Below are 17,532 nucleotides of genomic sequence, written 5' to 3' on the forward strand. Positions count from 1 at the left end.
TCTCCGCCCACCGTCGCGCCGCTCGACGGCGCCCCCCGATCGCGGCGGGGCCCCAGAGGGCGCCCTGCCCCGGGCAGCCGGGAGGCGTGACGACCCTCCCCGAGCGGCGGGGACAGGGGCGCGTGGCCTCTCCGTGGGCCCGAGCTGTGTCGGCCACCGAGAAGCTGCCTTTCCCATCGCATTAGGGCCAGAGACGCCCTGAGCGATACCGGCGCCACTTGCGACCATTTGGGGGCGGCCGCGCGGCGGTGAGTAGGGGCGCGGCCCGGAAAGCAGCCCTTTTCCTGTTCGCGGCGGTCTCCGCCAGGCGGCGGGTGCTGTTTTGGGCGAGGCGGATCCTCGGCCTCTGGAGCCGCCGTGAGCGCGCGGAGCCAGCTCGCTGCAGCCTGAGTGCACGGCCGAGCGTGCTGCTGGGCGCGCCGGGAAGCTGGTCCGGACGTCGGGTGGATCCGGGCGGGCAGTGGGCAGGAATTTCTGTGCTGCACCCTTTTGCTCTGGCTTAAGACCCTACCGCTGGAGAAAGGGTCATTTCGGCCGCAAAGACAGTAGTTCCTGTTGACCTCACAGTATAGGAGGGGTCCCCGTACCTGAGCCTGGACTGGCACCGAGGAACCAGCCATTTCTTTGACTCCCCGTCTGCTGAACCCCGTCAGGGAAGATCGGGCTCTCCAGGCCGCCCCCAGCTCTGCTTACGGATCTGCGTGACCCCAGGGAACTGTGAAGTCAGGGGAAGGGCTCCCTTTCGAGGATTCTTCCTGTCTCTGAAAAACTATAATCATCACCTTTTCTATTTCTTTTTTTACTATGTGATATTTGGGTAGTTTGTAAACAAGACCAGCTGCAAGTTTTTTCCTCAATAAAAAGTAAACACACATCTTAATACGCAGGTACAAATCTGCACGGTGCCCTTTACAAGTCTTTCCCAAAAGGATACCCACCCCCCCACCCGCCCAACACACACACCCAGATGTTGATGATACCTGGTTGCCTACTGAGGGATATTTGCTGACAGGAATAAAGTTACTTTATTTTTGTGATCTGCCTGTCTCGGCTCTCCCAGTATTTAAGTCAATGGAAAGGAGAATATGAAAAGTTTCATGAAGCAACGGTTAATCTTCATTAGTTGTTTTGCTCCTAACTAAAGACAAAAGAGTGGGGTGATCTGTTAAAATTCAGAGAATCTCAGATATATCCTATTTGTGAGGATGGAATAGGAAGCAAACAGATTAAGAACTGGATGATCTCAAAGCTCCTTTTAGCAAATGTGAACCAGTATTTTTCTCCCACCAACCTTTTCTAAACCTTAAAAAAAGGTGACCATTTGACATGTCTTCTTTGCCATGCTGTTTCAAAGAAAGGGGAGAAATGTCTGTCCTGAGGTCTTGTGTCATCATGAGTAGCCTAATACTTGGCAGTTGACCTTATAGGGGAAGTGAAGCAGGAACTTTCTTGCTCATCTTCTCTGATAACTAAAAATAGTGAGGCGAGTAAGTATGTGTCTTGTGGATTTTTTTGATGTGTAATTTTTTTCTCCCCTCCCTCAGTGCCCTTGGGGAGAAGATCCACTCGTTGGTTTTATATCAGACCTGACAAGGCCTCGGTTGTCAAAGGTGGCACCAGGAAGATGTCACACACAGGAATAAAACTTTTCCTAGAGGGGATGATAAGGAGACCTCTGAAGGTGAATGCATGTGTGTACCCACACTTGGCAGCTTTGTGGGAGACTAAGGAGTCGGCAAAAGAAAGTTCCAGCCAGAATAAGGAATCCGGCCCACAAGTGGACAATGTTGGTCCTGAAAGTGCTCGTTGCCACTTCCGGAGCTTCTATTACCATGAAGCACCTGGACCACTCGAGGCAGTCTGCCAACTTCAGCGATTATGCCATCAGTGGCTGAGGCCAGAGATCCACTCAAAAGAGCAGATCTTGGAACTGCTGGTGCTGGAGCAGTTCCTGACCATTCTTCCCAGGGATGCCCAGAAATGGGTGCAGAAGTATCATCCACAGAACATCAAAGAGGCTGTAGCCCTGGTAGAACGCTTTCAGAGAGAACCTGGTGGAATAAGTGATGAGGTGAGAAGCACGATTCCTTACATGTGTACTTAAATTGGATAAAGGCAAATATAGTTGGAGGTGGGGTTAACTGGGGAAGGAGATGATCGTGTCACTCTTCTATGCGTTTCAGACAGTTAGGTGAGCTCTGAAGTCACAGACTTCCAGCGATAGTAGTCTAGGTTTCAGAGTTCTTGGACGTCTTTTCTGGCCTTAGAAAAAAGAAATGCATTTTGCCCTTTTTAGGGCCAGGTTGGATTGAGCAGTGTGTCTAGTCTGGCATGGCTGAGGAGAGAAGACTTGAGTTCTTAGAACCAGAGAAATAAAAGGCAAGAAGAAATTGGGAAATCTGAAAAAAAAAAATGGACAGCACTTAGAGATCAAAGGAGAGATTGGGTAGAGAACAGAAGTATGAATCAGAGAAGTCCGGGGAGTTTTAAAAGGGAAAAAATGAAAAGAAAAGAGGGAATCATGGACAATGAAAGAAGAAAAATGACAATTGCGTGAGAGAATCAGTATGCTGAGGGTCATGGCCCTCTGCAGTGGGAGTACACATCTCTGGACTAGGAGAAAGAGACTCCATTGCCCCCCCCCCACCCCCGGCAGTCTGCCAATGGCCTTGCTGGTGAGTAGGGAACCAAGGATGCCCTTGGGAGATGTCAGCATACTTCCTTTCCTCTGTCCACCTTGAGGAATACAAGGCAGGGCATGTATTTCGCATCTCACTGGAACTGATTTATATGGAGGGAAGTTAGAGCCTCACTCTTCCCCTATTTTTCCCCTCCATTATATGAAATCCTCCAGGCCATGGAAGGATTGGAAAATCTGAAAGGAAAACCTTTTCTATTCAAGTCCTTATTTTTTAGCGGATACTAGACGATAGAAATCCATTAACACAGGGATCCCAAGTTAAGAAAACAAGCCAGTGAAAGACAGTGTAAGAGCAGGCAACCTCCTCCCACCCTGTTGGGGGCCTGAGGTGTGGCTGTATGTGGAGGGATAGGGGCTGGCAGGGCCACAGCTTGTTTCATTTTGTCTTAATTTTCCCAGATGATGTGTCTTGTTCTTTGTGAGAAAACAGTACCCCCATATCACTTGCATTTTTATTAGTTCTTTTAATGTCATATACTCTCTGAATTTGGGTTTTTCTCTTGGTCATCCCTCTACCACCACCCCCAAAGTATAAGTAATTCTGTGCTAATGAGGATGGGGATTACTTTTAGGTCACAGTCCATGAGCTGGGAAAGGAGACGTGCCCTTGGGAGGAACAGCAATGGTCCAAGGCTTTAAGCTGAAGCCAACAGAGCACCAGCCAATGGGTGTGTTCCCATTGAAAGATTGTTGGAATACATACCAGGTACTCCAAGAACACCTGGGCTGGAGTACTCACAACAACCCCAGCTTGTATGTGAAAGAGGGGAGGAGCTTCATAATAATTCTGTTCTCTTGGGAGCTATGATAGTAATTGGTCACTGGGCATATTATGCAAATTTGCCAGGTGTCGGGCCATGCTGGCAGTTATGCTCTCTCTCAAGTGAGAGTCCAACAAGCCGATTTGGGTGAAGGTGAGGGTCAGTCGGGGTACAGAAATATCCCAATCACAGAACCACAGAACCCTACCATCCTTGCTCCTACTGTGGACCTTGCTCCTTGAAACTTTGAAAGAAGATGGAACAGGGATAGGTAGGTTCATCTCACCCTTGTAAGAGAAGAAACTGGGAACAGAAACAGGCTGTAAGTGGCAGAATGGGAAGAGAATTGTGCACCAGGTAAAAAAAGAAAAGGTTCCCACATTTCCTACCATACACTGGAGGACTGTGTCTTTCATGTTCAAGTGCCTGTCATTCTTACCCAGCTCAGTGAAAGATTTATTTTGTGAAAGGAAAAAAAAATACTAATTTCCTTTTTTAAATTTCTCTCATGACATCTGGGGAACCGGTTCTATAGAGTGGTGGATATTAGGTTCTTTTTTTTTTTTAAGATTTATTTATTTATGCATACAAGAGCTGGGGTACAGGCCAAAGGTGGGGGGTGGTGAGAGGAATCACCAGAGACAGAGTGGGGAACAGAACAGGCAGATCGACTGAAGTACACTGCTGAGGGGAGCAGCAGGAGAGTCAGGAGAGGTCTGCTGCGCCATGTGGGTGGCTCCCTGGCTGGGGATCAAACTCATGCTGCAGGGGCTGTGGATAGCTTCATAGGTTGCATCTTAACCCCTTGCGCCACCAGGGAGGCCCAGATATTTGGCTCTTAATTACAATGAGATGGCTACTTGTTGGACACACACATACACACACAGAGTTGTAAAGGTGAGCCATCTTTACTGATGTGTCCTGATCTATATTTTAGGAATCAGCAGCTCAGAATATTCATAAACAGAAAAGAGAAATTTTCTCTGGCTCTTTTCCATCTACAGCTCTGCCTACTCAACAGATTCTAGCCCTTTCTGGGCAGAAAAACACCAAAAACTGGAAGATGGTGTCTGAGTTCATTCTGCCTAAGTTCCAGGTGAGCTGTACTTTACAACCTTTTCAGGCAGCTTGAAAATGGCCTTATCTGTGCTTTTTCCTGCTGCCTATCACCCTGACAGGGTCTTTGAGACGTGTTAGCTACAGGTGTTCTCCTCTAGGCATCTAGGCTTGGCACCGTGGGAATTGGGCACTTCCCAAGTTGTTTACACATCTCTTTGGCTCCTTCCTTTCCTACCACCTCACTTTCCCCCCAAAAAAGCATATACTCCACTTTTTCAGTGACTGGGCTGCTGTGTAATAGAGAGAAGTGATATAACTGCTTCTGAAGTGGCAAGTACTAAACTACACCCCATTTTCTTCTTTAGAGTTTGTTGACATTTGAAGATGTAGCCGTGTCTTTTTCCGAGGAAGAGTGGAAATTACTGGATCATACTCAGAAGACCCTTTACAATGAAGTAATGCATGAAAACTATGAAACTGTCATCTCTCTAGGTAAAGATGCTTCCTTTCTTCTGTGTAGAAGTTGAGTAATCTCTTAGGTCCTCAATTTATGGAAAATGCATCCATGTGAGAGTCCCAGTGTTCCAGTAGCTGGCTGGGTCTCAACTTCATAGTGTGGGGGAAAGGAAAGGCATATCCCGATCACCTGGAGATCATTTTAGAAATACATGTGTCACTTCTTTATTCTAAATGGAATTCTTCATCTATTATATTCCCATCCTCCCCTTCAAAGCTGTTATTCCCATATCTCTCCCATCTCAGTAAAGGGCACCACAATTTACCCAATTGCTCAGGCCCAGAACCTCTCAGTATCCTTTATTTAGTTTTTCTGTTATATCCCACAACTGATCCCACCCCGTTACCAACCTGTGCTAACCTCTGATCTGCTTTACATTTCTAAAATTTTGCAGTTGTAAAAAGTATTATATGGATAGCATCATAAAGTGGGATTAGCTATTTAAGTGGATTTTTAACTGTTGTATTTTGAGAGTTCTGTATCTATTCTGGATTCTAGTGCTTTGTTGGATATGTGGTTTGCAAATAGTTTCTCCAAATCTATATTGTCTATTTATACTCTTCTCATGGGCTACCATAGAGTAAAAATTTTTAATTTTGATGAGGACAGTTTTTCATTTTGTCCTTTGAGAGATGGTGTCAAGTTGAGAACTCTGCTTACCCCTAGATCCCTAATGATTTCCCTAAAAGTTTTATATTTTTTACATTTTAAGTATATGATCCATTTGAAGTTTATTATATAAAATGTAAAATTTAGCTTGAGGTTCTTTTTTTCTTGCCTATGGAGGGCCAGTTGCTTTAGCACCATTTGTTGAAAAGTCTATTCTTCCTCCATTGAATTACTTTTATACTTTCGTCAAAGATAAATTGATCATATTGGTGTGTATCTATTCTGTTCCATGGAGCTATGTGTCTGTTCCCCTGCCTATAATATTATACCATCTTGATTACTCTAGTTGTATATAAAGCCTTAATATCTATCAGGTAGAATAAGTCTTTCTAGTTTGGTCTTCTTTACCAATATAACATTTCATTTTAGCTATTCTATATAGTCTGTGCCTTTCCTTGTAACTTTTATAGTAAGCTTATCTATGTCTATAAGAAACTTTGTTGGGGGCTCCCTGGTAGCACAAGGGGTTAAGATGCAACCTATGAGGCCATCTGTAGTCACTGAAAGCACAAGTTCGATCCCCGGCCAGGGAGCAACCCACATGACACAGCAGACCTCTTCTGACTCACCCACTGCTCCCCTCAGCAGTGTATTTCAGTCACTCTGCCTGTTCTTTTCCCAACTCTGTCTCTGGTGAATCCTCTCAGTCCCCCACACCTCTGGCCTGTACCCCAGTTCTTGAATGCATAAATAAATAAACAAATCTTAAAAAAAAGAAAGAAACTTTGTTGGGATTTTGCTAGAAATTACATTAAATTCATGTATTAGTTTAAGGAGGATTACTATCTTTACAATGTTGATTCTTCTAACGAGTGAACACAGTATGCATCCCTCTTTATTATTTATCCTGTGATTTATTTCATCAACTTCTTTGTAGTTCTTAATGTACAGATCCTCTACATGTTTTACTAAATATATACCCAAACATTTCATTTCACCCAAACATATCATTTGCAGATGATATTATTTTTAATTTTGATTTCTACATGTTCATTGTTTTATATGGGAATGCCACTGAATGCATGTTTATTTATTTATTTATTTATTCATTCATACAAGAGTGGGGGTGTAGAGCAGAGGTGGGGGAGCGATGAGAGGATTCACCAGAGACAGAGTGGGGAGCAGAACAGGTGGATCCACTGAAATACACTGCTGAGGGAAGCAGTGGGTGAGACAGGAGAGGTCCTCTGTGCCATGTGGTCCAGCTCTCCAGCCAGGGATCCAACTTGTGCTGCAGTGGCCTCGGGATAGCTTCATAATGCTGAGACTTAACCCCTTGCACCACCAGAGAGGCCCTGAATGTGTGCTTTGATCCTGTATCCTGTCACCTTATTTATTAGTTGTAAGTTTTTTTGTAGATTCCTTTGGAATTTTATACATAGACAATCATCTGCAGTGCCTTTTATTTCTTTTTCATAACTTACTGCAATAGCTCCAAATTGCTATTGCAATAAGAGTGGTGAGAGCAGACATCCTTGCCTATACCCAACTTTATCATGAAAAATTAGGTCTTTCACCATTATCTGTGATGTTAGTTCAGGGTGATTTGCTGAGACGCTTTATCAAGTCAATGTAAGTCCCAGCCTTTCAGTGTTTTTATCATGAATGCAATATGGGATTTGTGAAATACTTCTGTGCCAGTTGATAGGAGTATGATCAGCCTTCTTTAGCAGGTTGCTTGATATCAGACATTGAACCAGCTTATCATACCTGCAATAAGTTCTGCTTGACCATGGTGTATTTGTATTATTCCTGCATATTATTACATTCAACTTACCAATATTTTGTTGAGGAGTTTTACATTACATATACAAGAGATGTTAGTCTGTAGTTTCTTTTGTAATGCTGTCTTTCTGTGGTTTCTCTATCAGGGTAATATTGACCTTATAAAATGAGTTGGGGGCCTCCCCAGTGGTGCAGCGGTTGAGCACTGGGTTGCGAAGCTGCCCGCAGCCTTTGCAGTGCCAGTTCGATCCCCGGCCGCCGGGGTGAGGGTCCCACATGGTGCGCAGACCTCTCCTGCCGCCCACTGCTCCCCTCAGCAGTGTATTTCTTCGTCAGTCTGCCTGTTCTGTTCCCCACTCTGGCTCTGGTGAATTCTCTCAACCTCCCGCGCTTCTGACTGTACCCGGTGCTTGTATAAATAAATAAAATAAATCTTTAAAAAAAATAAAATGAGTTGGGTAGTATTTCCTCCTCCTCTTTATAACATTGGTGTTAGTTTTTTAAATATTTGATAGAAACCAATGGCAGCATATGGACTTAAAGGTTTTTTTTTTTAAGTTTTAAATTTATGAATTCAGTTTCCTTAATGGTCACAATACTATTCAAATCATCTATTTTATATTGGTTGAATGCTGTTAGTTTGTGGTTTGGGGGGAATTGGTCTCTTTTTCCTAACTTGTAAAATTCATAAAGTTGTTTTTGAGTATTTCCTTATTATCTTAATTGCTGCAAAACGTATAGTAATGTACCTTATTATTTCCTTCCTGATATTGGCGATTTGTGTCTTCTCTCCTTTTATTTTTGTGAATCTTTATAGAGTTTATGAAAATTTTAGATAATTTTTTAAAAGAGCACACTTTCGTTAGATTTCTACTGTGATCTTTATTATTACCTTTCTTCAAATGACTTTCATTTTGCTTTTTTCTAGTTTCTTGAGGTAGGAACATAGAAGATTGATTTGAGACTTGCCCCCTTTTCCTCTTAGCACTTCTTTAGCTGCATTACACATATTTTTATATATTATGATTTCACTTTCATTCAACTATACATATACATTTACTTTGAGACTTTCACTTTAAACCAGGGATTACTGAGAAATATGTTGTTTTGGGGCCTCCCCGGTGGCACAGCGATTGAGCTCTGGGCTGTGAAGCTGCCCACAGCCTCTGCAGCGCCCGTTCAATCCCTGGCCGCCGGTGAGGGTCCCACATGGTGCGCAGACCTCTCCTACTGCACCCGCTGCTCCCTTCAGCAATGTATTTCGGTCAGTCTGTCTGTTCTGCTTCCCACTCTGGCTCTGGTAAATTCTCTCACCCTCCCGCACTTCTGACTGTACCCAGTGCTTGTTTAAATAAATAAATCTTAAAAAAAAAAAGAATTATACTGTTTCATTTTCACATTTTTTTACAGTTATTCTGTTGTCTTTCTGTTTTTAATTTCTAGCCTGATTCTATTTTTGTCAGATTGCCTTTTCTCACTTAAGTTGTGAGTTTTTTGGTTCTTGGTCTGATGGGTGATTTTTCTTTATTGTATCCTGTTTTTGTTTATTATGGTAGGAGAGTCTGATTCTTATTTAAATAATTTAATGGACAATTAGTCCGTTTTAGTTTAGCACATAGGTTCTTTCCTGTTTTGGGAGGGGGTGTCCTTCCAATTACAGCTTAATTTTCAGCATTATATGGTATTATTTTTGTCTTCTTGATTTATATAATATTGCTCAGGGTCCCAAGTTTCCCTGCTGGTGCAACCTGAAAGTGAGGAAGTGTTTACGAATTCAAGAGTATTCTCTCTTTGTTGTCTCCTAACCAGGGTTCTAATGTTGTTAAAATTCCCATTCAGCTTGAAAAAGAAGTAAGCCTCCCAGACAGTCTTCTGTTGCTAGGTTGAAAGAAAACACTAGATCTAAGTTTCTTCCTTCTGTTGGTTATATGGATGTAAGATACACTAATGTTATTTTTATAGTCTTGTGGTCCCAAATCATCTTGCCTTTGCCACTTTTTCAGAATTCTCTATTGCTTATCTCTTGCATTATTTAATGGGTTTGTTGTAGTGCCTTGACAAGAGAATCAGGTGGAAAATGGGCCCATGCCACGTTGGACCTGAAATTACTTTCTGAAGTGTTTTTAAAAAAGCAATCATTAAAATTTCTCTTCATTCTTGTTGTTTTCCTATTTTGGGACATAGATGCCTGATTCTTCTGCTTATTCCACAGGGTTAAAGCTCAAAAATGATACTGGAAATGACAAACCTATCTCTGTTTCTACAGTAGAAATACAAGCATCAGGGTGCAAAGTATTACAAAAGGCCAAAATGAAAGTTTCTCAGAAAGCAGCAGGCAAAGAAAATCATGGTGGTAAATGCAGAGCACAGAAACGGCATCAAGCCTTTCCGGGGAAGAAAAGAAGGAAACCTTCAACTTGTAAACAAGAGCTTCCAAAATGCGTGGATCTTCAAGGGAAAGGCAATGTAGAAGAAAAACCTTTTAAATGTCAGGAGTGTGGGAAAAGCTTCAGAGTTAGTTCTGACCTCATTAAGCACCAGAGAATTCACACTGAAGAGAAACCTTATAAATGTCAGCAATGTGATAAGAGGTTTAGATGGAGTTCAGATCTTAATAAGCACTTAATGACCCACCAAGGAATAAAACCATATAGCTGTTCATGGTGTGGGAAAAGCTTCAGTCATAACACAAATCTACACACACACTTAAGAATCCACACAGGTGAGAAGCCCTTTAAATGTTATGAATGTGGAAAAAGGTTTATTCAGAACTCTCACCTTATTAAACACCAGAGAACCCACACAGGTGAGCAGCCTTACACTTGTAGCATATGCAGGAGAAATTTCAGCAGGCGGTCAAGCCTTCTTAGACACCAGAAACTTCACAGGAGAAGAGAATCATGTCCAGTGTCTCCAGTCTGAAGAAAGTCACCATATGGAGCTTGACCCCAGACATCATGAAAGAATACAAAATTATGAGGCATCCAATGATAGGAATCTCATCAACAGAAAATTCGGGAGGGGTATATAACATGCTTCACAGAAAAGTGACTACGCTATTTGTTTTAGTCAGCATTGTGTCTTCAGTGCCTAGCACAAAAGCGATCAATAATAAATACTTTATAAATAAAGGAATGAAATACAGCTTATCATATCTCTATAGCTATCTGTGTGGTTATTCAGCTTCCTCATCCCCCCCCAATCTACATTTTAAAAATACTAGGTGTTTAGCAAATACATGATGTTCATGAGCCTTCCCCAGGAGAGATGGACTTTAAAGTATCCAGGTCCTTAGAAGTGAGTGCAGAGAGAATTACTAAGTTGTTGACAGTTTCTATGGCTAACATTCTCTTTGCATGAAAAACCAAGCCCAGGGCAAGAGAGGATTTGTTGTTTGCTCTGGAAGACATGTCTCCATTATAATTGCCTCTACCCTGAGTGCCCTCTTTGCAATGTTTTCTGTCCAGAAATTCTAGGCAGCAGGTGAAGGCCTGAATGCCAATATAGACCTATGAATCTTACAAGCACTTGATATCTCCTTATTCTTTCAACACTGAGGTATATAGGATGAAATTATAAAGAAAGCAGTGTGTGGTATCTCTCCCTTTGTGGAAAGCACAGGGAAGTAATAAATGGTGTTTTGTTTTGTTTTTTTAATACACATAGGGTAAGGTATGGGGAAAGAAGGCTGGAGTTTCCATTCCCTTTCTGGGAGAGCCACTCTCCCAGCACCACTGTGTGCTGACCAACCTAGAAACTCTGAAACCTACCTGTATCTTTGGGAATTTTTATGGAGGCGTCACCACATCTGCATGATCATTAACTTGTTTTTCAGTCTAGTTCTCCTCCCTGGAGGATGGGGGTTGAAGCTAAATGTTCTAAACTGTTAGCATCCAAAATGAAAGGCATAGCAGGCTGCCCTAAACCTGCATGCTCTAAATGGATTCTGCCATTACAAAACCATGATCACTGACTAGTCCACAACCTGAAGATATTCAGGAGCCCACTACAAGTTGCCTCACTAGAACATCAGAATTTCCTATCGCCCAGGAAATTCCAAGGGATTTAGGAGCTCTGTGTCAGGAATCAGAATCAAAGACCAAATATTATGACAAAAGATGTTCATAGTGAGATTGGAGGGGTTCTGGGACAGGGATAGGACTCAAAGATAGAACTTTGCTGTTCCCATTGTTTTTGTTAGACTGGTAAACAAGAGGTTAAATAAATCTGACTCGAGGTCCAGATGCCTGCTACCATAAATTTCCTTGGCCCATTGTGTAATTTTACTAATTTTTCTTCAACCAGTGAACTCCTGAGCTATCTCTATTACATTTATCAAGTTAGCCTGTTGAAGACAGGAGCTATAGGCCTTGAGAGCAGATCAGCTCAAACTGGAGCTGTAGACACACAGCCAAGAGATGGCCACCCAAGAGATGGTCACAAGTTCTGTGACAGACCACAGAACTACAGCTGATTGTTGCTCACAGCTAGCAACAATAAACGGACTGCACTCAGATGGACACGTGGACTTTAGTCAAGTCCACTCTCCTGTTCTCAGTCAATAAAGTTTGTTTTCCTTTGTTCTGAAACCCCATTCCTAACCTATAGAGATCCTTAGTCTTAGCACCTCAGAGACCTTTTTTGTTTAAGGAGATCTCTCTGGGCTCTATCTCTTGTTCAGTTGTTTTTCAGTAAATCTCTTTAACCAGTGTCTTGAGTTAATCATTCTAATTTTTTTTAAAGATTTATTTATTTATACAAGAACCAGGGTACAGGCCAGATGTGTGGGAGGGTGAGAAGATTCACGAGAGACAGAGCGGGGAACAGAACAGGCAGACTGACAAAATACACTGCTGAGGGGAGCAGCAGGCTGAGACAGGAGAGGTCTGCCGCACCGTGTGTGACCCTCGACGGCCGGCTGGGATCTAACCAGCGCTCCAGAGGCTGCAGAGAGCTTCATAGCGCTGTGCTCAACCGCCTGCGCCACCAGGGGAGGCCCTCATCATTCTAATCTTAGTCTCAAACTACTCAAGGGCCTGGATTTCTTTTGGGAAAATGATGGACTAGGGCTTCTAGACTCCAAGCAGGTGAAATGGAGGTTGCGGAAGTGGGGCCAGGAGACTGAGACTGGAAGCACTCTTGTGCCAGGACCTGCATCCGTTTCTGGTTACACTAGTGTTCTTACCACTTAGGGCATTACAAAGCTTTCAGGGGTCCTGTGCCAGAAACTGGGGGCAGAAATTTATTTATATATATATATATAATATGTAATAATATATAATATCAATATCAATATTGGTATATATTATATATTAATATTTATAATTATATAATTATTAAATATATGATGTTATTGTATATAAATATGTTATATATTATATAATATAAAGCTATTATAAATATATGTGAATAAACATATTTATTATTGTATAATATATTTGATGTTATATATTTATTATGTTCTATACATAGTATAGTATATTTTATATAATATATAAAATATATAATATATAGTACATATTATATGATATATATGTATAAATATATAGAGAGAGGAGAGGTGATGGGGTTGATATATATATATATGTGTGTGTATATATATATTTCCCCCCAATGTATGTATATATAGTCTATTATTTTACATTCAATTTCTGCTTTGTATATTTGAAAGTAGTGACGACACAATATTCAAATACTTCAAAACCCAGTGTTTATCCCCACTAAAAACAGGGCTGCATATAGTTGAAGTGATGATAGCTAAATATTTTTGGCTTTGAAACTCCACTAGGGATTCGACCTTTATATTATCGAATTAATATCTTGCTGAACAATTCTGATTTTATTTTTAATTATTTAGGTAACGGTTTACAACATTGCATATGTTTTAGGAGTACAAGTCCACACCGCTCCAAATGCATGTTATCACACCAGGCCCACCACCAAAGCACAAATAATCCTCCATAGTCAGAATACCTCCTTGCTTTGTTCCCCATTTACCTTTGAAACATCCAAAAGCAAAACTATTATAGATAGCATGTTACAAATTTAACCAATTATTTTTACCTATAATGGTGCAAAACAAATTGTGCAATTCTGTATCACTTTTCCACTAAAATGTCATGCATCATAATACAAATCCAGATTTCTGGTATGTTACAGGAGGAAGAAAAGGTCAATACATATCAGGATGGTAATCTTTTATGGGTCTTCCATCCCCCCCAAAGTCCACAGAGTGATACATGAGTTACGTTTTTGTAAAGAACTTAAAAGAAATCCCCTAGAAGTAGTAAGAATTTCCACAGATCAGTAGGGGATGAAACTTCAGAGGAAAAGGGGAATGGAAGTCAGACAACCTGTTACTAAATGAACCAAACTATTGATAAATTGCTAAGACCAGAAATGCATATGCAAAGCTGGGGGGTAGGGACAAGCAGGCATGGAGTTCCCTCCAGAAGCAGGAGGAGGAAGAAGCAGAAATGGTAATTTTGTTTCTACTGTTTCTGCTGCTGAAGATAGTCATGGAGGCAGTTATTTTCCAGTGAAAACTACTGAACATAAGCCTCTCCTTTATGGCTAAGATTTTGTGAAATAGAAGTATGAGACCATGACCCCCTCCTATTCAATTTTTGTTTCTCATATTTTCTCCTCCTTTTCCCCTCTTTTCTCTTTCTTTTTATCCTCTGTTGTTGGAGACATAATGGACCAATAAAACATTGTGTAGGTTTAAAAGTGCACAAAGTGAAGATTTGATACTTGCACGTATTGCAAAACAGTTATCTCAATGCAGTTAGTTAAAACCTCCATCATTTCACACAATTATCTTTCTCTTAGACAACATTTAAGATTTACTTATAACATTTTCTTTTATTCCTCCTGTTTTCTAGTTCCAGACACATACTTATATATACCTCCAAGGAATGTTGTAATGATTCAATATTATTATGCATGTGGAAGAAAAACTGAACCATCCTTTCCTTCTTTAAAAAAAATATTTACTTCCTTAGCAACTTTCAAGTATATAAAGCAGTTTGTTAACTTTACTTACTCTGCTTTGTGATAGATCCTCAGAACTTACTTGTCTTACAAGTGTTAGTTCATAGTCAGGGCCAACATCTACCCATTCCCCCCACAGCTCACCCCCCAACCCAAGGAAACAGCACTGTTCTGTTTGTCGAGTTTGACTTTGCTAGATTCCACAGTTAAATGAGATCACACAATATTCTGCTTAGTTCTTTATTTCTCTCAAATGTGAGTTTTCTCATGTCTCACAGGGTGTAAGCTCCAAAAAACTCATAAACGCAAATTTCAGAGCAACAAGAACCAGAAGAATCCACAGAGCTTTTATTAAAATGACCTCGTGTAGCCCACCTAAGAGCCATCGCCTGGGGGTGTGGGGTGTGGCCAAGAAATCTGAATTTTTAATACCCCCCTTTACTGAGCCAGAGAGGGTAGAGAATCCTGACCCGGTCAGAGGACATTAACAAGAGCTCCCCCACCCACACCTGCATCTCAGCCTCAGGCAGAACTTGCCGGTGCAGCCCGTCCAGAATCTCCGGGAAGAAAACACGGAATCTGCTTTAGTGACTTGAAGTCAGAGTGAGAGTCTAGTCGAGGTCCGACTCCCTGCTGCAAGCACCGGGACCCATGGGAGAGCTTGGCGCACCAGAGACACGGAGGTGGTGAGACCTGCAGCATCAGAAGGCAAGGACTCCCTGGAGGCAGTGAGCACCGGTAGGAACTACACGGCGGGCCCTTGTCCTTTCCTGGGGCGCGGGCGCTGGTGGTGGGGCTCCTCCACGGGACAGGTTTCACAGGCACTGGCGCCTCTGCCCAGACCTGGCGCCAGGCGCGGGAAGGTGTGATGAGCGCGGGTAGGAGCGTTGGGGAGGGGTAGGGACCACGGTCCGCAGAGCTTTGTCAGTCCTTCGAGTGGATCTCCGACCCCGGAGTTTCTTCACAAGTCAGAGGCACGGGAATTGGCGCGTCCATCCGTGACCCCGCGGCTGGCTTGGGTAGGAAGGGTGCCACGAAGCCTCTTCCAAGCGCGCCGGGAAAATGAAGTCCGGATCCCGGAGGCCCTGTGCAGCCAGGACACCTGGGCAGGTATCAGGAACCAGCTGGGCCCCGAACCGCGGGAACTGCCGCCTTCTGCTCTGACACCACCTGTGAGCACCAATACCTGCACCTAAGAGCGCGCGCGTGTCGGGCTGGGTCCCAGCCACCGCTCCCTACAATCAGCAAGGGCTACCGCGCTGCTCCAGGACTGGGAGCACCCCTACGGGCAGCAGGAAATCCCCGCCCAGGAGCACGCCAACGCCTCACAGGCGCCCAGGCACTCTCTGTTCACAGGCTTATTGGCTCTTAGAGATTTGTCCCCCCTGACTTTCCCGGGATGCCCTCTTTTCACACACCTCTATCCCTTGTCTGTGAGTGCAGGTGCCTTGAGTAGATTTTGGGGAGAAGAAATCAGCTCCGCGGGGAAGATTTCTTCCCAAAGGGCCGCTGGAGGGAAGCAGGGTCGGGCCCTGGTAGATACAGGGGAGGGTTTGGGTCAGTCAGGGGAGGGCTGCCCAGCTGTGAGGCTGCCTTGGATGAAAGGTGGGGCCACAGCCCAAACCGCAAGATCCTGGGTGCCCTCCAGCCACGGTGGGGGCCTCCCGCTGGGGGAAAAAAAAAAAAACTTCTAGTAACCAGTCCTCAGGAGCAGTAAACTTTCTTGAGTGTTTTCTCTGTGCCAAGCACATTTGCTTTCCATGGAGTCAGATCCTGATCCGGGGCGGGGCATTTTATGAAGTAGATACTGTGGTTATGCTCCGGAGGCAGAGGGAAGCACCAGGGCAGGGTTGCACAAGGTTATCAAGCCTAAAAGATCAATTGGCGGAGCTCCCTGGTGGCACAGACGGCTGAGCGCAGCGGTGTGAAGGTGTCCGCAGCTTCTGCGGTGAGTGTTCCATGCCAGAGCCGGGGAGATTCCCTCATGGCGTGGCGGACCTCTCCTGTGTCGCCCGCTGCTCCCCTCCACAGTGTGTTTCAGCCACTCCGCCTGTTCTGCTCCCCGCTCTGTCTCTGGTAAATCCTCTCACCCTCCCGCACATCTGGCCTGTACCAGGCTCGTGTATAAATAAATAAATCTAAAAAAATTATAAACAAAATAATAAAAAAATAAAAGGGGCCTCCCCGGTGGAGCAGTGGTTGAGCGCTGGGCTGCGAAGCTGACCGCAGCATCTGCAGTGCCGGTTCGATCCCGGACCACTGGGTGAGGGTCCCACATGGTGCGCAGACCTCCCCTGCCGCCCGCTGCTCCCCTCAGCAGTGTACTTCGGTCCTTCTGCCTGCTCTGCTCCCCTCTCTGGCTCTGGTGAATTCTCTCACCCTCCGCCCTTCTGACTGTACCCAGTGCTTGTATAAGTAAATAAATAAATCTTAAACAAACAAATAAATAAAAGATCAATCGGCTGCCAAGTCCAGGAGAAGGTCCGGGTGAAGGGGAATATGGGGACACAGAGTGGATGTGCATGACTGGGTGGGAAGTCAGGAGGGTTTTTCACTTGTCCCCACTCCAGGAAAGGGAACAAGTACCCGAGCTTTTCAACAAATACAGGGAGAGGACCCATGGCAGGTGGGCAGGTCCCGCCTTGTCACCTGTGGACACATGCATGTGACCAGCTCTGTGACCTCTGAGTTGAACTAAGAACATCTGCCTGTTGTTCAGAGAGCGAGCCTTGCAGGGGTCTATGGATCGAACCTCATCACCATTTCCCTGGCACTGACTTTGTGACCTGGGACGATGTGTTCAGTTCCCCTGAGCTCAGACCTCAGTCCCCTCATCTCTATTCTGTACCTCTAGTTAGTCCTCACCTCCTGACACTGGGTGGGGCTAAATGAACCCCGAGGGGGGTAAGAACAGCCCCTGCACAGAGCAGGATAAGTGGGATAAATGTCCTTCCTTATGAACGCAGACCAGAGTCCCACTGCCTGCCCAGTTGCTGTGTCATTGTCTCATGACACAGCCCCTTGGCATGCTATTGCAGCATGAGGGTCAAGGGATGTTGGCTGAAGTGCAGGCACCAGGGGAAAAGCAAGAGGGGCTGATCATTTGC

General features: G+C 43.9%; 1 protein-coding gene across 1 annotated transcript; it reads left to right on the forward strand.

The window, feature by feature from the left end:
• The first annotated feature begins 93 nt into the window (after positions 1-93).
• Positions 94-11,299, forward strand: ZNF75D (zinc finger protein 75D). Its single transcript, XM_037511899.2, is given in 7 exon segments — positions 94-248; positions 1,545-2,071; positions 3,274-3,298; positions 3,301-3,432; positions 4,410-4,558; positions 4,887-5,013; positions 9,645-11,299. Coding segments are annotated over 6 exon segments (1,590 nt in total). The 5' UTR covers positions 94-248; positions 1,545-1,624; the 3' UTR covers positions 10,355-11,299.
• Positions 11,300-17,532: the final 6,233 nt, after the last annotated feature.

The sequence above is a fragment of the Talpa occidentalis genome, unplaced genomic scaffold, assembly GCF_014898055.3.
Source record: "Talpa occidentalis isolate TD23 unplaced genomic scaffold, MPIMG_talOcc4v2.1 talOcc4.15, whole genome shotgun sequence".
Taxonomy (NCBI): Eukaryota; Metazoa; Chordata; class Mammalia; order Eulipotyphla; family Talpidae; genus Talpa; species Talpa occidentalis.